Source organism: Pholcus phalangioides, unplaced genomic scaffold, assembly GCF_987345545.1.
Source record: "Pholcus phalangioides strain wild (caught in Gottingen) unplaced genomic scaffold, Ppha-v1.0 ptg000020l_1, whole genome shotgun sequence".
Lineage (NCBI taxonomy): Eukaryota > Metazoa > Arthropoda > Arachnida > Araneae > Pholcidae > Pholcus > Pholcus phalangioides.
The window spans coordinates 12,966,797-12,992,029 of NW_028301613.1; the positions used below are offsets into that span (position 1 = coordinate 12,966,797).

General features: G+C 37.8%; 3 protein-coding genes and 1 long non-coding RNA gene across 7 annotated transcripts in view; 1 reads left to right on the forward strand and 3 right to left on the reverse strand.

Moving 5' to 3' along the window:
• Positions 1 to 2,772, reverse strand: part of LOC149071009 (uncharacterized) — a 40,121-nt gene extending 37,349 nt beyond the window's left edge. The window contains exon 1 of one of the 3 annotated variants that reach the window (XM_089248853.1): positions 2,666 to 2,772. The gene's annotated coding sequence lies outside the window, so the exon portion shown is untranslated. The remainder of the gene's footprint in view (positions 1 to 2,665) is intronic. The other 2 variants (XM_089248855.1, XM_089248854.1) reach the window with 2 other exon arrangements.
• Positions 2,773 to 15,595: 12,823 nt separating this feature from the next.
• slmb (beta-transducin repeat containing E3 ubiquitin protein ligase slmb) lies at positions 15,596 to 18,984 on the reverse strand. Its single transcript, XM_089248783.1, has 2 exons — positions 18,732 to 18,984; positions 15,596 to 18,630 (listed from the first exon to the last, which is right to left on the reverse strand). Exon 2 carries the CDS (start codon positions 18,406 to 18,408, stop codon positions 16,858 to 16,860), a length of 1,551 nt encoding a protein of 516 aa, XP_089104909.1. The 5' UTR covers positions 18,409 to 18,630; positions 18,732 to 18,984; the 3' UTR covers positions 15,596 to 16,857.
• Positions 18,985 to 19,459: 475 nt separating this feature from the next.
• The window catches only part of LOC149071011 (TOX high mobility group box family member 4-B-like), a 29,226-nt gene continuing 23,452 nt past the window's right edge, over positions 19,460 to 25,233 (forward strand). Inside the window, exon 1 of one of the 2 annotated variants that reach the window (XM_089248550.1) lies at positions 19,460 to 19,539. The gene's annotated coding sequence lies outside the window, so the exon portion shown is untranslated. Of the gene's footprint in view, positions 19,592 to 25,233 lie in introns of both variants that reach the window. The other variant, XM_089248549.1, reaches the window with a different exon arrangement.
• LOC149071012 (uncharacterized) lies at positions 21,115 to 22,936 on the reverse strand. Its single transcript, XR_016194995.1, has 2 exons — positions 21,813 to 22,936; positions 21,115 to 21,496 (listed from the first exon to the last, which is right to left on the reverse strand). It is a non-coding gene; the product is annotated as an uncharacterized LOC149071012 (long non-coding RNA).

The window sequence follows — 25,233 nt, forward strand, 5'->3', positions numbered from 1 at the left end:
AAATAATTCCAGAATTGATGAATGATTATTCCTGAAATAATGATTATTCTTGAATTAATGAAAGAGATAATTCTAGAATGATAAGAAAGCAATAATTCCAGAATCAATGAGACAGTTCCAGAATTAATGGAAGAGATAATTCCTTAATTAATGAAAGATATGAACTGAGAATTAATGAAAGAAATATAAATCCAGTATTAATGAAAGGTAATTTTATAACTCATGAAAGATACAAATCCAGAATTAATGAAAGGAATTGTTTGCGAAAAATGAAAGATTTCCAGTATCAATGAAAAATATAATTCCATTGCAAATGAAAAGGATAATTCGAGAACAAACGAAAGAAATAGTTTCAGCAACACTGAAGGAAATAAATCCAAAATTAATGAAAAAGATAAATTCAGGTCTCAATTTCCAAGTGCCAGTGTTGCCAACTTGCTTATTATCCAACTTGATCTAGTCTTTTTTTCGGCCATTTAGGTGGAAAAAATACCCATCTTGTTGCTAGCTGTTTTTCTAGTTTAAAAACTTTTTCTGTGCACTAGAGTAGCCCATTATTAAATTACGTGAAAATACTGGAATGCACAGGAAATACAGGACACATGGTCATGAGAATAATGACCAAAATCAATTCTGGTTATTTTTTGTGAAAAATCTACTTGGAAAATTTTTTGACTGTTGGCAACACTGTCATAGTGCAACCCCACTGCACCGGAGGCCTCCTGGCTATGCCCTAGTGACACAGCATGTTAATATAGTCCTGAGGGGCCACCTCTCCCATTGTAAAAATAAACAAAATGGTTGAGCTGGGTTATACAAATTTTGGCACCCTGCTCTCGTTACAGTCTGATTTTCATAAACACTCATTCTTCAAATTAGCTGCCCTGGGAAAAACTCATTAAACCTTTGCAAATGCCACTCAGCCCCTGCAAATTTGCCTTTGTCTCAAAGTTACTCAATTGGTCACTCACACTTTCTTGGTGCTTGCACGCTCTCTTGGTCGTTCACATGTTTGCACATATTTTTGGTCACTCACATACTTACCATGTATACATTCTTGGTCACTCACTGACCTTGTCCCTCACTCTTTTAGTCACTAACTGACCTTTGTCCCTAACTTTTTAGGTCTTTCTTCTGGTCATTCATATGCTTGCATACGCTCTAGGTTGCTCTTTCGCTTGCTCATCTACCTGGTCCTTTGCTCTCTTGGTCACTTACATTCTTTCAAACTAACTAGGTCACTCTTATGCTCTCTCTATGTCACTCTTTTGGTCACTCACATGCTTGCATATACTTTTTTGATGTAGTCCCTCGTTCTCTAGGTCAGTGGTTCTCAACCTTTGGAAGCCCGCGGCCAGGTTTCATTTATTTTTGTAAGTGGAAGGCCCATTCAAACACATGATTAACGGAAACTGAATGGGGGAAAATGAAACGACAGTTCAGTCGCAGCCCGGTGCGAATGATGTCACGGCCCAGTACCGTGCCGCGGCCCGGCGGTTGAGAAACACTGCTCTAGGTCACCATTTCTGATCATTCACATGCTTGCACACTGTTTTGGACACTCACAAGCTTGCTGCTTTATCTTATTTTTTAGTCACTCACTGACCTAGTACTTCATTCTCTAGGTCACTCTATGAGTGACCATAATTGCACACTGTTTCGGTCATCCCCATGCTTGCACGTCACTTTTGGTTGCTCACTGAGCTCTAGGTCACTCTCATGCATGTGAACTGTCTGTGTCACTTACACTCATCGTTTTGTCACTTACTGGCCTAGTTCCTCACTCTCTAGACAGAAGCAGATTCATGGTTTTACCACAACCCTGTGGATGTAAAAAAAATTTTCCACCCTTCTATCATTCCACTAGTTCTCTTGACCAGGGACCATAACTAGATACTTGGTCAGCCGGGGCACATACATACATTTTGGCACTCTCTTTCAATCTTGTAGGAGAGGTTAAAGGTGAAATTTATGCTCTCTCTAGTCTAGAACCTGTTTGTTCATTCCCCCACCCAGTTTCGACCATTTATTCTTCAATTTTGCCACCTGTATAAACTTACCACCCGCTAATAGCTTCCCCCTCCCTGTAAATCCACCTCTCGTAAAATCAAACTACGAATTTAATAATTGAAGGAATATAGTTAAAAAAAAAAATTTACTATAAAGTTTCGGTCATTAAATTTAAGGCTTTTTTCAGTTAATATTTTCGGATAATTTCTTTTTTTTTTTCCATATTATGTGACTTCCCGGCGTAAATTTCATGATGGTTTGTGGTTTGAGATTTTGTGAGAGCCAATAAAAAATTTGAAACTAATAATAATAATAATAACCCTTCGGTGGATCCCGCTTATAACGTTACCACTTAAGTAAGACTTATTTTCGTGGTGTCCCAGCTTTTACTAATAATCATCGAGATTTCCCATTTAAGGCGTTTCTCCACTTTTAACGTTAATTCATGACGGTTTATTGAAAAACGTTATAAGCAAGATTTACCGAATACAGTATTTGCTTGTTTTTGTTTTTTTTTTGCGGGGGAGAGAGCGGCTGTATAAACGTTGCGCAAGTTTCGAGATATTTTTAAACAGCTAAAATTTGACCATTTTCCCATTCAACTGTACGTCGCACGTGACAAAAATTGAAAGCTTAATCATAATTATAATATTACCAAAGAAATTTCGTCAATTCTTACGGTTACGTAAGCCCTTCAATTAAAACATTACGTGTTTATTATTTATATTTGTGACACTGTGATATTTATTGTTATTTTGATTTGGACCACTGCGTTGACGGGAACCGTTCGTCTTTTCTTGCTTTGATCATGTCATGATTAAAACAAAATCACTTAATATAATGCCATCTGGTCCTCGATTTGGTGACCATACGTCCCGTATTTTCCGGGACAGCCCCGGTTTTTTCGGCCGTCCCGACTTTTTGGTAAAAGTCTCCCAGTTTTTCCTGTGTTTCACACGAAGCCTACTTGAATTTTTATTCTTTATTGAAGTCAAAGATTGAAATTATTTTTCAACTCATACATTATTTTAAGATAATTACAACTATATATGGGAACATTAATCTCCCACATTTGCCTTGGTAAACGGTTTTTTTTTTTTTCGTGGAATACATTTTAATTCACTGCAATTTACAGTAATGCATCATTTCCCACCATTGTGATTTTTCCGTAATTTCAACAATATTTATCAACTTTGGTTTTGGCGATATCCCGTATTTGGGAATCCCGATGTCCCGTATTTCTCTCGAGGAAATATGGTTAGCCTATACAAAACTAACGTTTTTGCCTTAATAAGTTGAGCTTCCGGACGAAAATTGATATTATTTCCTCACGGCTTTGATCAGAGATTATTTTTTTGATGATTAAATATTCTTAATTACACTCGTGTGCAAAATTAAGAGAATTTTCACATTGCGTGTGTGTCTATTTTCACAGAAAGTGCTGAACCAAAGGTACTAATAATGCCACCGAAGTATGCAAATTGTCGAATACGTAAGCGTACACGTGCGGGTGGGCGGAGCTGTGACCACGGAGGGGGAATCTCGTACTTTTCGGCGACATTCGCTGTGTTTCTCGCAAGAGTTTGGTAAATTTTATAAGCTATCAGGTAAAATGAGTAGCCATAAAAGTATGGAATGACGGAATGAGATGGAGAGTCGTCGGTAGATTGGAGGCAGGGCAATCAAGGTGCAGGAAGCTACAGAGCTCGATGCTACGCCCAGTGTCGTCTGCAACCTGTGGAAACAGTTTCAGGACACTGGTTCGATATCAAGAACTGGACAAGGTCGTCGAAAAGTCACGACGACCAATGAGGATTGTTATTTGGATCGATTTTCAGCGCGGAGGCACAGGACTGCTACAGCGCAACAGGTCACACGTGAGCTGCATGCTGCCTTGGAACTTGAGTTTCACGGTTTACTGTTGCCCGAAGGCTTCATGAAAGAGGGCTTTATGCCAGAGGACCCGCTGTTTGCGTCCCACTAACTGCAGAACATAAGAGAGCGCGTTTAGCACGGTGCAGACAACACCAGCCTTGGAGCAGACTTCAGTGGGGCACTGTGATTGACTCGACTCTTCACAGACGAGTGAGATTCAGTCTGGACACTGATTCTCGACTTACCCTCATCTGAAGAGAGCCCGGTAACCGATACCCATGCCCCCCACCCCCACAAGGGGTGGGCTGGCAAGGCTCCAGCCCTGGGGCGATTTTCATTATTTTGTTTTTTTAGGCTACATAAATCCATCATAAAGGGACCCGTGAAAGTCTGGTCTGGGGGCCCGCAAAAGATTCCAGCCTAGGGGCCTTACTCCAGGGTGTGGGGGCCATGCCGATACCATCCCTCCCACATCAAGGAAATGAACCAGGTGGTGTTATGGTCTGGGCAGATATCATGTTGGACGGCCGCACACCCCTCCATGTGTTTGGCAGAGGGTCCGTGACTGCTAGGAGGTATAGAAAGGAGATCTTGGATCCCTATGTTTGACTTTTCAGGGGCGCAGTTGGCCCTCGGTTCCTGTTCATGGACGACAATGCTCGTCCACATCAGGCTCACCTGATCAACGATTATCTGGAAAGCGAGGATATTCGGTGTATGGATTGGCCAGCCAGATCTCCTGACTTAAACCCTATGGAATATGTCTGGGACGCTATTGGAAAGGCAATTGCATCTTACCATCCCCCTCCGAGAACCATCCCGCAGCTGAAAACTGTTGCTGCAGGAGTTGGACCAATTGCCACAAGGACTCCTCAATTGAGTGTTCAGTATGCTATCACTCCATGTGACCTGTCTGACTGAGAGGGGACCATACTCCATGTAATATTCATTTTCGGTTCGACCTCGCAACATGGATTTTGGACATTCCTGTTATGATGAGCTTTACTGACAATCATGTGTGCATACTATGACTTTTGTATGATACGTCTTTCTCTGTTATAACTGTGTATTCATGCCAAATTTCATTAAAATCTGTCCACAGTTTTTCAGAAATTGGACAAAATGTGCTAAGTCTCTTAAATTTGCACATGAGTATAATTCTGAAATTTCTAATCAATTTTCATAAAGCTTGTACTTCAATTTTTCATTTTGTTTTATAATTCACATAAAATACATTGTCTTATCACCGCAAGATGTTTTTACCGAAGTTGAAAACAACGACCTAAAAGTTTGGGTCCCACTCATCGCTAACCTCTTTAACGATCAGGGACTAGATACCTCGTCCTAACGCAAATGACATTCATTCCACCTCTTCGTTTTCTTTCTTTCCTAATCATCGAACAGCTTTTTTGTAGCTCTATGAACGGAAGTTGTTTTTCCTTTTATTATATCTTTGTGTGGTGCTGGGTAAATATTTATTCTTCCAGCATGACTGGTTTTCTTAAAAAAAATACAAAAGATATCGCCTAATCTACTGCACTCATCTTCCCCCTTCCATTTCTAACATGCGAACAAGAAAACGAGATTTTTCAGACACTTCAAATACAAATTGCCTAAATCTGTTGCCAAAAGCCTTTAGGTGAAGTCAGAGGTAATAACGGGCTCAGTGGGTCCTGAAAAACCATTAACTTTTGTCCTAATTTGTATATATGGGCCCCAATATTTTCTACCAAACCAGACATGCACCTTGTTCCATATTCTTCTACAGAACTAACAAATTGGTATATGTTGGAATGCGTGTACACACATAGTGAACCTTCCGTGAAGTTTGTTTCTGTGTAATGCTTGTTATGTGTAGTGCTGCTGTCTTTTTTTTAAACTGGCTTTTTTCTCAACTCGTAGTGAGTGAAGTGTAATGAATGAATAATTATACAAGAGCTGGTGAAGGAGTGGTTTAGGAGGATGAGCCGGCTCAAGGAAAAAAAAAAAGAATGAAGAATACTGTTGAATCTCGCGTGCTATCTTGAAAAAAAGAGCATCGAGAAAGGAGGGTAGATATATAAGCGACTAGACCTCAGCAGCCTACAAGATCCAGCAGACTGGCAGCAACACTGCACATAGAACAAGGGAGCGACCACGTCACAGCTCCAGAGACCCCCCGGGACAAACTGTGACCAGGACTTTGAATGATGTGTATAGAAATCGTCGGTTTACATAGCTGCATCATATCTTTATGTATATATCATGTACATATTTTCTTTGTAAATATCCATCATATACAATAAAAAAACCCGCATTAGTCCCCCAAAAGGGGATTTGGCAGTGAATTGTTCCTAGACTATTTGCTGGGGCTATTGTCTGAATCTCTGCTGCGAGACTTTTTAACAGGGAGATATATTCTGCACTCATAGCCTTAACCTACCTGAATTCATCTCTGTATGAAGGGGTTAAGATGTTCTGTTTTCCATGGTTCCAACCTAGGGCGATTTGCATAGTATTTTTTTTATCAGCAATGCATGATACATTTTGGAATGAGTACCTTCACCTTAGATTACAAAATGTGAATTGTTAGCTTACTCGGCAGGCACAAGTGAAACAACATGTACACATTGTTTGACTGTATAGAAAATCTTGTAAGTACTATATGCTCTGCTGTTTGAACTAGCATTGAACACAGGCCCTTTTATTTCAGTCAGCTCAATTGGAAAAATCTAAATGATGATTGTTCGAGTTGAAGCGGAACTAGTTGAATGAGAGCTGTGAAATGCATATTCAAAAACTTGGTACAGGCGTGGATCCATGACGTTCTGTCAGGAGGGGAAAAATTGTGTAAGTTCTTTGAATCCTGTTTTATATGTCCACCCTGTATTATATGGGCAGACGAATTTTCCCATATCATTCAACTCTTGGAAGGTGAGAGAGACATTGTTCCTATCACACACACACCTTCCTCACTGGATCCATGCCTAAGCAAAGGCAAATTCCTTCAGCTGTGAATGCAGACATTTTCAGCTGCAAATGAAATGGGGGGTAGGCGGATCTAGGACAATGTTGGAGAAGCGACTTATTGCATACAATCTTATGTGCATTGAATAATCTCGTACTTTACCAGACAGACAAATTTACCCCATGTTATCCAGCTCCTGAGAGGGGATGATTGCACTCCTCTGGTTCCACACTTGGCTTGATACTGGGGGATCAAGTGAAAGCAGGTCCGAAAACTCTGTCAATGACAATTTTCAAACATCACTTTCAAATAACATTTATTCATTATTCAGTTTCAACTACAGAAAAACTAGCACTACAAAATGGCTTTTTTCTCCTTTTTTTTACACATTAAATGGATTGATATACTGTTTCCATAACGAGATATCGTTTCCCAAGATAGCTTCTCGTACAACTGAATATAAAAAAATGTACTCAGTCAATATTTTTTGGTCATTTCATTAAACTATTCATAAATACACGAAATTACACATGCACGTGATCCACAGAGTGAAAGAAAGAATTCATCTAAAATGGGATAGTAATGCGTACATAGGAGCAAGATATGGGTAGAATCAGTAGTTTAATCATCATACAATTAGCTGTATATGAGAACGATTTCTTTCATACAACTCATACCACACAACACAAATACATACCATGAAAATAACTGTCGTGTTCTCATCACGTTGATTGATTTAGAACTTTACAAAAATGTTCCAACTTAATCATCCAATAGCACCACGAAACCGAAAAAAGTGCACAGAGATTGACATAATTTGAAAAACATACGTCAATAATTTGATTTGCGATTTCATAAACCACTGGAATTGAATATACCATACAACATTGATACATCACTGTACATCTCTTTACTCGAAACATTTCCCATATGCAATGCACACTTATTATCCTTAGTCACAGACGCCACGTAGAAGCAAGCCATTAGTGTATGGAATAGAGAAATGCACGAATGTAACTGCATCATTTCATGTGGTAGAAATTATTGACTAGAACACGATTCTTGTTCTAAATGTTCAAGGGGGAATAAAAAAGCTAAGTCGACTAGGTAATTATACAAAAAATGTCTCAATAGAGAAGAAAAGTTATTTGAAAAGGGAAATAAGTGATGGGGAGGGGGGAACAATCTCATTTCACCTGTAAAATAAAAACACCGGGATGCAGTCATTACATGTGTATCGGCCCTATGGACCTAAAGCAATAATTTCGCATGCAGTAGAATTTTCGCTTGGTCTCTGACGCAAGCAATATAACAGGCTTCTGCTGCATCTGATTTAAAAAAAAAAGATTCAAAAATTACATGAACAAAATAATATGGCCCTCAGCCAGATCTACAGGGTAGCCATAAAATAACTTTGCCGATATAAAAACCCTAGCAACAGCAAAATTCAACAAATATGAATGAAATTCGAGATATACTTGTCAGAGTTTGCGCTTGAAAATGAGGAGGAAACCAAAATCCTTGGTTATGGTTACAGCAAAAAATTGAAACAGCAACACCCATTTTTTATGGATCGCAAAGTAAAAAAACCATAAATGGCATTAAAACGGTACCTGTGACGTGATAAATGCCAGCACTAAACACAAAGAAACATGTCGAAATAACCAATGCAGATTAAATTACTGCTGCAGAAAGTTCCTCTATTGAGGGGGTTAGCACACTAACTCCTTGGTAAGATCTTTGTCTGTGTCTCCCACCTATTTCTATGGGGTGCCATTCAAACACCATCCCTGGTTTTTCATGGCATGAATCACTAAGCAATTCATGGAAATAAGTGTCGCCATTTGAATTATTCAAAATTTTGTTGCTGTCACTGGAGAGAGAGGGTTTTCTCTTCCCATCCTCGAGGGCATACTCTGGGTCACCTTAAATTTCATTTGCTTTCATTGATTTTTGTGACAGCTGGGGCTAGTTTATCGGCAAAGTTTTTTTTAGAACCACCACCCTGTACTTGAAAAATACTCGAGATATCAATAATGAAAAGTTATTTTGATTGAAAAAAAGTCATTGGTTTCATGATGGCGAAATAGTGTTATCCATAGATTTCTTCTACAAAAACATATAGAAAAATATTGAGATACTCGACATTTATAGTTGCCAAAGGGAATAATATTCATCTCCAATAGAGGATCATATAAGGTGTAAATTACTTAAATATATATATTTATTAATAAATATAACTAACACATTTATTCATTAATGGTCTCAACACCCAGTTGATAGCAAGTATATCTCACAGATAAAAACATGCAAAATTCATGATTTCAATGGAGTTACTGATGGCGCTGCAGAGTCGAATACCCAAAATAACAGAAGAAAACAAAAATTCATACATTTCACAATATATTTTCACTCATTTATAGACATGTTTTTCGAACAACTTTGATCCCATAAGAGAAGCGAAATGATCCCAGCGAGATAGAAGAGTATAATCAACACATGGCCCCTGGGCAAAATGTGACCTGTACCCTCAGATCTATTTTTGTAAAAATGAACTAAGCGACACTTCCATATCACTCTTAACTCATGCATTTTTGCATCACTTGAGGAACAACATATCTACAGATATGAAAACAGTGGCTCATTCACAGACCACTTAACCCGTTTTTGAAATTTTCCTGATCTGCATTATAATTGCCACATTGGCAAATAAAAGCTGGGATAAGAAACAAAGATATTTTGGGGTGACCGAAATAAAGCAGATGAAAATTAGTGAGATATTTTGGGAATGCAGCTGTAAAGCTGCGAGATGGCCTAAATGGTAATGTTACAAAAGGTAAAATGATACACAATGTATTTACAGATCACTACGGCACAGTTCCAGAGCACTTAAGCGGCTGAGAGAGTATTCTGACTACTCTTAAGTAACCTCTGCGCGGCACTGTTCCAAAATACTTAATGTAGACGACAACGCAAGGCAGGTTCTGAACATTTTTCAAGCATAAGCAAATAATATTTTGGTGATAAATAAAATCACCCCCTTCATTTGGAACCTTCTGCGGCCGCATAGTTCACAGGATTCGGCCGGATCTGAGCAAACATGTTGACTTTACTGTCTTTTTGTAGGTGTTGAACATATGGTATTCATCTCATTAGTCATGTGATACATAGAAACGGCAATGAAAAGAAAACCCAGGTATATCTAATAGAAATGAAAGATTTCATTGGGTTTTTTATAACTGCAGGGCTATGTACATTTTACAGCTTTCGAAACACATGGGAAATTTTTTAAAAAATTTGTTTTTAACAATTCAAGTTCCAAGACTGCGCTATAAATTCCCAAGATACGGTATATCGCTGTTTGCCTACCTTTTTTTATCATCACAATGCGAATTTCCACTATTTACCAGGGTTACAGACGAGATAGAACATAAGACAGCTTGAAAAAAATCAAAAAAAAAATTATATATATATATATTTAGGCATCAGCCCAAATCCATTGGAGCCAACCATGTGTTTTTGCTCAAGGGAAAAAGTCCCAAATAATTTTTTCCCCACTTTTAGGGATTTGATTAGATCTTTTAACACAAGGAGTTGCATAATGAATTCAGTAAATTTTATGCAATCCTTGGACTCAATTTAGCAATCACATATGGAATATTTTAGATGCCAATACCGATTTTCTAGTCACCATAGGGACCTGGAATTGATCAAGCCCAGACTCAAGACATCTAGCGTTTTAATGTCAGGGAGGATGATATTGGTGACACATCGCTATATTTTGCCATAGCTGAAAACTTGCATGACAAAAGGTATATTCTATATTAGGAATCAACTGACTGCACTTTTACAATGTGATATTTAACTATGGATTCTTGTGAAGCATTAGAAAATGAAGATATGAGTGATGTGTTCAACGACAGGGCTGGACAAATCTATTGAAGCAGGAATTCTGAAGGAAGATAATTCCTTCATATAGATGGCAGCATCTGATAGATATATTCTGCGCTTGTTTATAATGATATTGTGATTTACGATTGCTGTCCGTTCTGCTCCTGTCTCTCGCTCTCTTGATTTCATTTGCAATCATGTAGCTGCCTTGTTAATGGCTATTTGTTTCATGCTTCTTCCTTTATAGTGTGGGTGCATATGTATTAAATGTACTAATTCAAAAAGTTCACCTCTTCCATATGGACATACATTTCAACGAGTACCAAACTGGCAACAAACTACGGGATGTTTACCAAACTGATAAGAGCTGGTATGTTAATTTCGACATTGCTTTTTCCTTATCATGATTCAGTTCATGACACTTCTGACTGTTGATCAAGTGAAATATGAAAAGAAATAACTCTAATAGCAACTACGTATGTTATGGTTGATGACACGATAGATATAATTGTTTCAGATCCGTGACTCGCAAGCATTGTTGCAAGAAAGGACACATACAAACTGTATGTAGAGGTATTGCCAAAGGTATTAAAAAATGAATACAGCAAACACAATACACATGAAATTAAAATCAAAAAATGAATATTTGAATTCTGTTACTTTCTGGTGTCAAGCAAAATATTGAGGTCCTATTGAACCATGTATAAAAAATTGAGATCGATTCTAGATCTTATAATTTCTAAAGAAACTTTTGAAACTTTGTGTTGCTACAAACCTAAGATTAGAAAAACTTTTGTGAGGAGTTGGTGGATTTTCAAGGAAATAAAATTTCACTTCTAGGTTCATGCATTGCAGAAGTGCAGTTTGGGAACAAGGTCAGATTACAACTGCAAATTTCAAAACGCAAATGCACAAGCATTTTGGGTTTCTCATTGTCTGAATCTTTGGGTATTTCATTGAATAGAGTTAAAAAAGTTAAATCTAATCCTGTGGATTTTGTAATTCAGAAATACAGTGAGGTTTTTTGATGCTGGATTAGGTACATTTGTGGGACCTACCACGTCTTTGCCTCTGGCTCCCAAATTTTCTCCCATTCAACTCAAGGCTAGGAATATTCCACTCGCAATGAAACCAAAAATCGAGATTACTTTGAAGAAACTTCAGGATTGAAGGAGTTATCTTTAGGCGCTTCCTTGTTTCTTCTGATTTTTCAGGGAGAATAGGGACCCTCTTTTAAGTTGGCAGATATGCTACTATAAATTCCAAACATTTCGTGCAGCCTGCAATTTAATAATTACACGAAAAAAATTGTAGGTGCCAATAGTAATTTTTTCGTCACCATGGCAACCTGGTGTCTCGAATTTGTGCAGCCATGTTCAATTAGACCAAAAACATTCATTGATGGAAAACTAATAGAAGGTTCTAAAGAAAATGTGAATATCCACAAAATATATAAATGCCACTAAAACAGAATAAATAAGACTAAAAAATTTTCACTGGTAAAAGATCAGGGCTTGACAAATGAAGAAAAAATCTAGGAGACAACCAGATAGCGTAGGAGCTGAGTGTTTTCTTTTGCACGAGCTAGTACGCATATATAAAAAATTTAGGCCACGGCAACCTGGCACCTAGGATTTGTCAAGCCCTGGATAGAATTTAAAATAAAATTTACAAAATATATGCAGGAAATAAACTGGTGGACCATTCTCTGTCAGCAACGTTTCAACATTAGGATGGGAGGGGGTAGTGATATCATACTCATTGAAGTCACTATTTTCACTTACTTGGGTCCCTGTAACCAATAGATAGTGAAAAAGCCTGGGGCTTTAATGAATAAAAGCAATCCACGGGTGGGGGACACATTTTTTCCGAGTCCATTTCTGAAATTTTACATACAGTGAAATCACACTGCAACGATACTCAATATACTTATAAATCCCTCTACACAAACATGGTTTTTTTTCTCTCTCTCAGGCTTGTTTGAAAATACTTGCAGTTGAATTTTAAACTCTGCCACCTTTCGATATAACAATAAGTCTAGTATGACAATATTTTTTATATGGTCCATAGAGTGTCGTAGAATCAAGATTTCACTGTATTTAAACATAACAGTGACTTCACTGAATACTCATGAAATCAATTCACGAAAGAAAATATAAGCAGCAAATGGTTATAAGGAAAGTGGAACGTCTCGAAAACAAATACCCACGGAACTGAAACTGCCTGCCAACAGGAAGGTGTCCATTAATCCACAGCAGAATGTTTTGCATTGTTCTGCAACGTGCCCTCGGCTGACTGGAAATATGTGACTTGCGATAAAAATCCCAAAAAATAGTGTTTCCTACTTAGAATTCGATTTTGGCATGTTCTGCTTTGGGGCTGTTAATCTAAACTCATTGGAATCCTTTTTCCCATGGGCTCTGAAAGTGTTTGTTGGTGGGAGATGCCTGCTAACACATCGGAGGTTCCACTTTATCACAATGAAATTATATGAATGCTTATAATTTACTTAAAAAATTTACAATTAAACAGTTCATGACCATGTGTAAGACAGGGCTAGACAAACTGGGGGGAAAAAAAAATAGGAGCCAGACAAATTTTTTAAGAGCCAAACTTTTCTTATGGACAAAAAAGTACCTAAAAAAATATTTTTTCTGAATCTTACGAGACTTAGAACTCATTTCATGCTGATAAACACACGGAAAAAATTCCAAAAATTTTGTGTAATCCTTAAATTCATTAATCAGAGGTAAAAAATTTTAGGTGCCGGTAATAAACCTTTAGTCGCCATGGCAACCTGGGATTTGTCAAAAGCCCTGGTATAAGAGAAACATAAACCACTGCATTATATTTCATACACTATCAGTATATTGCCGAGAATATATCTTTTCACAGAACTACATTTTTGGTATATTTTGTTCATTTTCTGTGTCAAATAATACACAGTTCGACGACAATGTATGGATTATTCAAGGGTCACTTTACAAACTAGGTCATAATTCTAGACCAGATTTTTACAAAATTGGGCAAAATCTACAATCGCTTCTTCTGCAAGTAGATAATATATATCGCCTACTTGTGCAGCCCCAGTAACATCAGCATGGCCAAACCTCACAAAGGGACAGAATCTGGGCAATGTTTAAGGGTTTCAATTTTCGTGCCGTTTTGAAAACATACATCAAAGAACATCAAGTTCATCAATGGCAGACTATAATTCTTGCTCCAGGCTCTATTCATTTTCACATACAGGGAAGATCAAAATTTTGTGGTTCAGTCTCTTCGCTCGAAACTTTGAGCTTACTACAGCCGTCCTGCTGGTTTTATTTTTAAGCATGGGGCAGTGAAATTTTCCTTCAGCAATTTTTCAAAAATATATTTTGTGCAGAATAATTTACTGATCAGGGGCATAAGCAGAATTTGCTCAAGGCAGGTTTGAGTTTTTCTCCTAAAGGAAGGGTTTTTAATGTTTTTTTCCTGCAAAACAACACTATAATCGCGGCTTGAGGAGGGTTAGGACCACAACCCCCTTTTTGCATATGCCAATGGGCGTAAGAAACCCAATACATGACTGTCAAAAGTCCCATAAATGCACAGAAGAATATCAGATTTAGTTGTCTCTTTCACTGCCATAACCAAAGAAGAAATTCCCACCGAAACGATATAATAGCCTCAAATCAATTCTGAGTGACCCTTAGTGATGGAAACCTATACCTTTTGAATGATTAATTTCCAATATGATGTATACCTTTTTGTCAAAAAGGTTTTGATTACACAGTGATGTCTCATCAATACCATCACACTCTGGGACATTTCTAAATGCTTTTAGACGTTCCCATTATTTTTTCGGCTACCCTAGCAAATAGTGTCAAATTACACCAGAAATTTAAAAAAAAAAAATCAAGCAGCAGTATACCATGTATTGGAATTTACCCATTTGAATATTCATCGCAGAAAGTAGATTTCATAGGAGATTAAACAAGATTTACAGAACAAAAGCATTCAACTGCAGCCAAATCCCATTATAACAAACTCCAAGAGACAGAAGAACTTGCATCATTATTACGAAATTTTGTTGTAAAGGAATTCCAGTTTTTGCATTGTTCCTATGAAAACTTATCTGGGGAATTAGAAAAGTGTTATTAACTTAAAAGAATTAAAACGAGATTTCTCTCTGCAATAATGGTATTTGTCAAAATGGAATTCAACACTGCATAATAACAACTCTATATTCAGGGCTTAACAAATCAAAAAAAAAATCTAGCGGGTACCAAATGTTTTAAGAACCAAGCGTATTTCTTTTGCATGAGCTAGTAATCATTCAGAGAAAATTTTAGGTGCCAATACCAATTTTTTTTAGATGCCATGGTGACCTAGCACCAAGGGCATAGCGAGGTGGGACTTGGGGGTCTGGTCCTCCACGAAATGTGAGAAAATGACAGAAGAAAGATGGCCAAATCTATTGTTCTATCACTTTGGTCTCTTCGAAAGAAATTTCTGGCTACGCCCTTGCCACCGCCTAGGATTTTATCAAGTCCTGTGTACATGCAAAGAACACTCATAAGCTTCAAATAGAAGGTAAATTTGAGCGAACAAAAAAAAAAAAAAGTGAAATTCAAAACATCAGTAAATGAATCGTAATATACAGTTCAACTTCCAATAACACAAAGTTTCACTATCCCGAAGCATAATTTCAGTCCATTGCAATGTATTTTCTGAAAAATACATTTTTTTGACAGTTTAAAAACAATATTAGTCTATGGAAGAAAGCGCTTCCAGATATTGAAGTTCGACTATTAAATCGGAAATTACTATTATCTGAAATTAAAATGTCTGTTATCGACCACAATTTGAACATGACCATTTTCCATTACCATCAGTCACAAAACGTAATTTCATTCGAAATGAAGAGGGAGCTGTACAATTCTCAGCTAATGGATTTAACACAGATATGCATTACATATAAATGATCGATTAGGGAAAACTGGATTTTTTTTAAACAGTAAAACAAATTTAACTATAACTCCACCAATGCGTAATACATTCCACAAATACACACTTTCATGAATCGGATAGAAATTACAGAAAAAAAAATCAAATACTGCAATAAGAATAATAAGAAGCTATCACAAGTTATCAATACATGGGAATGTCTCAACTCATATAGCGAGAAGCCGAGAACGGCTCGGTGAAATAAAGAAAAAAAAGTTCATCGTCAGGTGATGAATCACAAAAAAATAAAATAAATAAATAAAATAAAAATACAAACGATTTCTCAGTCCTAATAGTAATGTACACAAATATTTACCATATTTTATTTGCATATAATTCTATTAAAGGTAGGCGAAGAATTCACAACCGTTCAAAAGATTTGTAAACTCTCACAATGCGTTATAGAACAGTTTTCTGAAAAAAAGATTCATCATCCTCGACATATTTATAAATCGACCAATTATGTCGCACAACTGGCTCGATGAAAGTGATTAAAACGTGCTTGCTATGCATCACTAAAGTGGCCTCTCGTACAGTTTCACAAGTCGCAAAAAAAAAAAAAACCTTTTCCCAGACGGTAAGGTTATCTTAATGTGTGAAATCGATCAATATATATAAAGTTTTTTGTGACTCAATACCAAAGAACACTAATGTTACTCACACCAGGTGTGTGTTCTTAGAAGCGAAAGCTTTACATTGTAGGTATATACATGCAACTTTGGAGGTTGATTTGATTACTTGATAAGCCCTAATAAATTATTCGAGATGGAAATAAATATCTATGAACATCAAATCACGCAGTGATATTCAATGATCGGGGGCGAGAAAGAGAAAAAATCACATATATATATAAGACTAATACATGCAATACAACTTTATATAAGAAAATATAAACCGACGAAAAAAAAAGGTATGAAAAAAAACTAGGAAAAAAAAAACTTAAAATAATATGACACTTCGGACACAAAATGTATGAACTGACAAAAATATTCGAGAATATGATTGTAAAAAATATATGTATATATATATTTTTAAATTGTTTATTACAACCAGCTTATCCAGAATGTTCTCTCAAAAATTGGGTACTATAACAAGAGTTTCCTAGAAGATAATAATAATACCGTGGAGGGGAAAAAAAGTTTAAATCACTTAGAAACATATGTGTAAGTACGGTTCGGTGACCTCAACGGTTGCTCCGGCGGCGGATTGCAGTTCAAGAAATCCCAGATGAGTATGGTGTCGTCGTGGGAACTGCTGACGATCTGGAACTCGTCGAATTGCAGTCTGAACACCCTCCCGGTGTGCTCGACCGACGTCCTGATGCACAGAGTCCCGGCAGGCGCCCTTGGATCCAAAGCGGCCGCCAGGTCCCAGACCTTGATCTTGCCATCGTAGGCGCCGCTCACTATGCGTTTGTTGTCGAATTGTATGCACCGGACCAGTTCCTTGTGCCCCTCCAGTGTTCTTAGGCACGCACCGCTCTCCACGTCCCACAACCTGATCGTGTTGTCAGAACTGCCGCTTACAACGAGCCTGTCCCGGTACTGGAGGCACGCTATGCCGCGTCGGTGTCCGTTCAGGGTACGCACGAACTCGCAGGTCGAGGTATTCCACACCTTTATGGTGCGGTCGCCCGATGCAGACACTATGTACTTCTCGTCGAAATCCACGACATTGACCGCGGCCCGGTGGCCAACCAGCACTCTCCTGATGTTGATCTCGGTCGGCGACACCATGTCCCACACAGCGATCGATCTATCCTTCGAGCAAGTCACCATCATGCCGTTGTTGAACCTAAGATGTAACACAGCCTCGCAATGATGTATCAAGGTGTTGAGCATCTCTCCGGTCTTAACATCCCAGACTCGCACAGTCGAATCACTCGATCCACTGATGATGACCCTCTCGTCGTACTGCAAACATAATACAGATCCAGTATGCCCAGTGAGCACCTGAGCGCACTGCAAAGTACTGCGGTCCCATATCTTTATCGTGTTATCTCTAAGACCGCTGACGATCTTAAGATCGTCATACTGCAAGCAATACACTCCTCTGCTCGTCTCACTCTGGCAATTTATTCTCTGCAGGTTGTGTCTGCCACATCGCCAATTCCTCTCTATGTTTTCGATATCCTGGATTATCTTCGGGTACAGCCGCCTGTAGAACATGTGGTCTGGGTGCGGTTCTCCGGGAGACGGCTTGAAGAGGTATTTTATCCAGCCCCTACGCTCCATCAACCCTTTCCACAGGGAATCCGTCCTCACCCTTCTCTCAATGAGCTTCTTCCACAGCATTCCCTCAGAGATGACCTGGTACCAGGTCTTGCATACCAACTCGGCAGCACAGAGTGACTTGGCGTCGAGATACGACAGGATATTCTCAGCGATATGCTCCAGGCCCTTCTCTGGCAGCAGCGAGACAAAATCTCTTCTAAGCATGGGTCTGAGGAAAGCGTTGATCCGACTGTGCTGGTGGTGCTGCATCTTCGAGAGTAGCAGCTGCACGAAGGCGGTCTGTTCGTGTTCATTCCACTTGTCGAATTGCCGAACGCACGAGGTGCACTCTTGGGGAAACTCTGGCGATCGACTCTTGGCTTGGAACTCTGAGAATACTGGCGTTGGCGAGGTCTGACCCTGGACCACGGTATCGTCAGGCATCGTCGATGACGGAGATGTCGCTTTCTTGGGAGCCAACATGTAAAAAAAGATCGGTCCGAGATTTACGCGGTAATTAGCTTCTCGAAAAAAAAAGCGGAATTAGGAACAACCTACACGGACGTCTCTCCCAGTCCACCTCTAGATCAACATCACGTAAACAACATCCGTCTACAGACGCTTCGGCTCCACTCGAGGATATTCGCAGCGAAAATTTTTCTCCACGCGACTCGATCAGATTGAACGAAATGGTGATTCAGCGTCCTTAAATAAACAGAAAAGAAAAAAAAATCAGTATGCATGTATCTACCTCTATGGACGGCAACAACAATCCAAAGATGTAGAGCAACGATGTTAACCCTTACCGATGATGGGTCACAGAACGTCACTATTTCAATTAAAATAATAATAGTAAAAGCAATTTGAGGGGAAGACGATGGCAGCACTAAAAAAACGTTATTAGATGCGACGGAGATTGAATGACCAACAAAAAGCTACCTCCCAGTAAAATGTGTCACGATTAGTGTCTTTTAATGACGACACGCACGTCATAACTCAGCTGACCCTAAAGCACACATAAAACACACGTCAAACATGGAAGAAGTTAAGACAAAGAGGGGAAAAAAAACCCGAGGGAGGGCACGATCTCTGCCTAATCCTTGCAACAAAAGCCTTCCCATTGTTCTCAAATCCACAGGGAGTATTACAAACATTCCATAGATGTCGCTTTCTTTTGTTGACGTCATACAGTGTAGTGATGAAATTTTTAAACACTTCATGAATGTACGATTCACTGTAAAATAATGAATTTTTATTCAAAAGTACTTCCACTCATCTACTTAAAATTTTTTGATCAAATCATTAACTACCAAAATAGCTGAACTTAAAAAAATAATCCATCCCGTACATTACAAGTCATATGGTCATTGTGATTCACATTTAAATTGATTTTAAAAAATTCGATTACTTCAAACTAAAAATTCAATTTTCATCAATTATTTTACTCTGAAAAATGTAAAACTTAGTAAATAAAGTTTTTATATTACAAAATTTAAATTCAAAAGTATTCGAATAATTTTTCAGGTGAGAGATTGTGAGATCAAGCGTGTGTATCGACGGTTCGATGGTACACTTCTCCTTCGCAGGAACCTCGCTGTTGATATCTTTGTTTAGGTAAGGAATTAAATCCAAGTATTTTTTTTTTCATAACAGACGACATTTAGAGGTAAGTCTTTCTGTTTTTTTAGAAACGAATAACGTTAATAATTGCGTTGTCATACTTTGAATTGACGCTTATGTACTGATTGACTATTGATTGATGTCGGTACCACTTGTTTCACTGCTCCCCAAACCATGCATCGGGCTCTTTACTGAGGCTACTCGTCCCACGCTACTATCGTGCAATAACAAGGGAACAAGTTTTTGCACTGTACAAAGTACAAACGCATCATTCCGTTGTCGGTGATGAAGCCCTGTTTTTTCTAGGAGCAGGTGTTTTGCGCCGCGTGCAACGTGAATCGACCGGCGACAAGTCGCCCATTCACTGTAGCAGGTATGGCTGTTTTCCCCTACAGAGCGTCCTTCCCCAGCGTTTTATGTCGAGTGTGATTTGCTGACTGCTTCTGGAGGAGTCCGATGTTGTGCCGTCTTAAGACATGGGCCCACCCTGGCCTCAAGAGAAGAGGGCCTCACAAAAATGAGATCTGTTTGAAAATTTCGAGAATTTGGCTGGTAGGGCCTCGGAAAAAGCTCTTGGCCCAGGGGCCTCATGATGCTCTTAAGACGGTCCTGGTCCGATGCATCATATGCCGCGTTTATTTGTCAATATTCTCTGCATTTGCACAGTGTGTGATGGGTTTATCGAAAACTTGAAAAGTAAATAACAGTTGTTGTTTCTTTGAGATGAAAAATGTATATATTTTTAATACATATAGTAATTTACACATTAGTTGGGCCCCGATTTAACAGGTATATAGGAAATTCATTGCAGGGAAAATTCGCTATAAACAATTCATCGATGACAGTTCGGGTAGAAGTGCAGTGTCCGGTCCCCCTTAATTCGTCGCCAAATGCGGCGGAGTGACTTCATTAGGCACACGCGGTCAAACGGTTCTGCAACCACGGTTCCCTAATAAATAATCTGACCATATTTACTCAAAGAAAATGCGGGACATATAAATATTTATCAAATACGGGACAAAAAACAATTATCCCGTATTTTTGCGCTAAATGATTCTGTACTCATTTATTTGGGTAAGGGGCCGTTAAAGTATTAAAAAAAGTTATCCCATATTTTTGTGAATGTGAAATGATTGATTCTGTACTCATTTGTTTGGGTAAGGGGCCGTTAAAGTATTAAAAAAAAATATCCCATATTTTTGTTTTGCGCTAAATGATTGATTCTGTACTCATTTATTTGGGTAAGGGGCCGTTAAAGTATTACGTCAGCAAAACTGAGATAACATTCCCCCCCCCCCGAAGATAAATAAATTTTACGGTGGAAAAACATTTCATTATTTAATTTAATTATTTCATTACTGTTTCATTATTTAATTTCATCATTTAATTAATTCATTATTATTTTATTATTTAATTTCATGATTTAATTAATTCATTACTAGTTTTAACTATTAAAACATTCAATTATTTCTCCCTGAAATGTTCAAAACCTGTTAACGAAATATCCTCTAAAAATGAGAATCATAATATTACAGAAAGAACAAACACACAGATGATTGAACCAGTATATCTTTGATTAAACGAAACTTTATTTTTAAAGTAAAACCATAGCAAGTGTATAATATACAACAATCAGGAGATACAGCGGTTGTTTAATTGAATTGTTATAACTCGATTATAATAATTAATATTTAATTTATGACAACATCCAGTTTTCTGTATGTCTTGTAATATTTAATTACTATACATAATTGATTTTGTTAATATTAATATGTTGTAATCGCTCTCTGCGGAGAGACTTTTTCAAATGAAAGACCAGCTCGCATTCGCGTCTTGAAGCTGGGAAACCGCAGAAAACCAACTTCAGCTGGCTTTTAATTCTGTAGGTTTTTGACAGCACTATCACAAAAGTCTCTATTGAACTTACACCAAGTTTCAAATGAAGATCATCCTGAAAAAAAAAATCGTGAACATTAATTAGCACATTCATGAAACCTAGTGAGATATATATAATTCTGTTGGGCAAAACATGATATGTCCAAAAAATTTCTAAACAACATGCTGACGAATGATATTATCATTTGCACTTGTGTGTGCATTCATTCCTGACTTTTAAATGACAATGAAAATGCTTATATCTCAAAAATGTAATTTTGGAGTTATGTTCTGACCGAACACCACAAACTTGCAAGTGGGTTAAAAATATGATTTGTGATAGACATTATGCCTCCCGAAGCAAATGTATGTTTGTTACTGTCTGTGCGTACCTGATTAAGAATTCACATTTCTCTTTCAAGCCTTTTCAAATCTTCGAAATAAACTGCAAATAAATTTAAAGTGGGAGTTATCCGATTGTGGAATAGTATCTTAAGGTTATAATGTTAAGGCTTCTACATTCTTCGTAACCAAACTTCTAAAACCTCTTACCATGACCAACACAGATTATTCTGAGAATATTCCCAAACTGAAAGTTGGTTGAAAGTTATCATTATGAGGTGATAACGCCAAAAAATATTTGGTTTTACATGTCCCAGTGAATGAACACTTTTATATTTCTTAAAAAGAAAAGAATTAGTATATAAAAAAATCTGGAGGGAAAAAAAATACACATATCTGTAATTGTGAATGTGAGTGTGCCTGTGAATGGTAATAACAAAACCTTTGCAACATGTCCAGTGTATCGACTCTCTTCGACAATGCACACGGCACATAACAAAGTTTTTGCAAAGGGTAATGCTTTTCCGAGACCACTTGAAAAAGCGACGTGCAAAATGTGTGAATTACAATGCCCAATGCCAGGGTTGTCTGGTTTAAACCTTGGTTTTAACCAAGTGGTTTTTTTCCAAAAATGAAATAAAAGTGGCCTAAATATAATATTTTTCTTGAGAAATATCATATTGGTTCATTATTAGCGAAAATTTTTCATTTTTACCACATTTTATATTCTTTGGGAACATTTCGATGGTATATCTTTAAATGGCATAAGATGGTATAAGTGGTTTTTTTCAAAAAGTCTCATAACAGTGGCCAGAATATATATAGATATATTTTTTTTTCCCCATTAAGTATCTGAGTTATTTAAAGTTATACAGAAGCCGAAATTTCTCATTCTTACCACATTTAACACATTAACCTTTGTCTAAATTCTGATGCTCGATCTTTACCGAATTCATTAATAAGGATTGTATCATACATCTGTTACATTACCTCACAGATATTTGAATTTTCTTTCTCATATGAAGTAGCACATCTCATACTGTATATCACCCATGCTTACTGTTCAACATTTTTTTTTATACTTTCATGGTTAAGCCCAGTTAATCAAGGTTCTACTCTATACTAGTAACAAATTTATGAAAAATAATCAGCTATATATAGGGTGATTACAATTAAGAAGTTTCGATTCCAAAAATACCATTACAACGGGAAAAATATCGTTTTAACGAAAACTTTTCTAATACCTCGGATAGGTAGGAACAATATAAAAATCTGGAATTCCTTTGTAACGAAATTTCGTTATTACGAAGTGATTTCTCGGGTCTCTTGGAGTTCCGGTCTAATGGGGTTTGACCAAAGTGTATTAATAAAGGGTCTTTAATACGCTTTGGGTTTGACTGCATTTCCCCCAAAAAAAATCGGACATTTTTGTTGTCTTAAGTAAAGTCTACGCTGCCGCCCCTTACAATGTGTCAGGGCCTACTGTCACCCCCAAGTCGTAAAACCACCGAGATTACATGAACCACTTTTTTTATTTCCTTCTTCCTCATGTTAATGTTACTCGAATAGGGAAAAATTACGAAAGAGATATTCTATGCACATTTTGTTTGAAATTCAATTTTTTTAGTCAGAGTGACTAAAAAAATTTAATGTCACAAATTTCTTCGTGGCCCCCGTATCAGTAGCCGTGGCTCCCCTTTTGCAAGATTTTCATCAGTGGCCCCCTCTGGAATATCCTAGGGCCCCCGGTTGAGAACCACTGGGTTAAAGAACTGCCGTGTATGTGTGATTCCGTCTCTCGAAAGTCGTATAAACGGGGTTCTCTCCCCACTGTATTTATTTTCTTCTCTTCATTTCCCCTCTCTTCTGATCTGGGGACCACGTAATGTCTGAATCTGAATGGTTTTGCGCTACAACACTGATCTTTATCTATCTATATTGCTCTAAAATAGAATTTTTTAACCCCGGCATCTGATGACAACCCGGTAACTTTAGGTCCTTTCTACTCCCAGGGTTATATAACTAAATCGTTTCACTTTAATGCGCGTCAACAAAACAATCAGTGAATGGTCATATCCTTGGCCAACGCCAGCCCCCATCTGTTCTTTGTCTTTTTATGAGAGCAAAAGACCTATTCCAGAGAAGTCAGTCCCTGGAAAACTTATCTTTCCAGTTGAACGTAGCTATTTCCTTTTTGAAAAAAAGGAAAACATCGATCTCACAAATGGCGGAATCTTTTTAGTGCTAGTTTTTTCTTTCACTCCCTTCTTCGTTTGAAGCTGAAGCTACTGCAGGAAAACAAGAAACGGGCTTTGCCCCACAAGTGGTCATTTTTTTTATCTTAACTGGTGGGGGAAATGGAAAGGCTAGCGGGGCAAAATCCCTCCCCCCCTCAGTTAACATGTTAAAAAAAGGCCTGCTCTGAACGTATATCTCCGTTTTTCCTTAAACCTCACTGTCTTTGTTGGATGGGCATAACAAGGATGGGCATAACAAGGATGGGCCAGGGCCTCTCCCCTTTCTTTACGGGAACACTCCCAAAGGGATTAAGCCCCACCGCACTAAGACAAGTGTCAGAATTTCTGGCGCCACGTTGTGTCTGTGGTCAACTTCGAAAGTCAATAATTCTTTGCAGTGCAACATTTTTTGAATAGCGCAATCGGAATCATGAAAAAAAAAAGGGTTAACCAAAAAAAGTACATTTATCTTCAGTCTTTCGGAAATCATAATATAAGAGATCATAATATACAATAAAAAATTAACTACAAAATCAACATAATCTTTTGAAGTTCTTGAGGAGTCGAGGTTCTTGGTTCTAGTCGAGAGGCTCCTGAACCTTTGAAAAAGTATCCTTAATTTTTGTTTCCTTTTTTTTAATCAATATTATAATTTAGTTGTTGTTCGGGCCCATGGGCCGGATACAAGTTTACGCCTATGCAACTGTACATATAAACTTACATTAGAAATCATCACATCAGATCGTAAGTTACTTCCGGCCAAGCAGGAACTAACCCAGAACCTCATATTTGTTCAGGGACCTATTACGTGAGACGGCCATGTATGAAATCCCCGGGTCTAGGTCAATTTGTCAAGTTCAACTTGTCGCAGGACAATTCGTCGCATTCAATTTGTCGCAGCGTCAATTCGTCGTGCTACAAACTCGTCGTGGTACAAATTTGCCGTCACTGTATCGTCAATTTGCCGCGAAAAATTTGAATTGCTTTATAATTCATATGTTTGTTGTGATCTTATAAATAGGGTAGTTGCTTTAGGCGTAGAAAATGGAACAAATTTTTTTTGGACATTGGAACGTACATCAAGATACTAAATTGGGATCCAATAAATTTATAAAATTTAATTTTCACCATATAAGCCGCATTTCTGTCGGGATTTCCATTCCTTGCAGTGAGGGGCGTTGGGGAGCTCACCCAAATAATAAATTGGGATCAAATAAATTTTGAAAACTTAGTT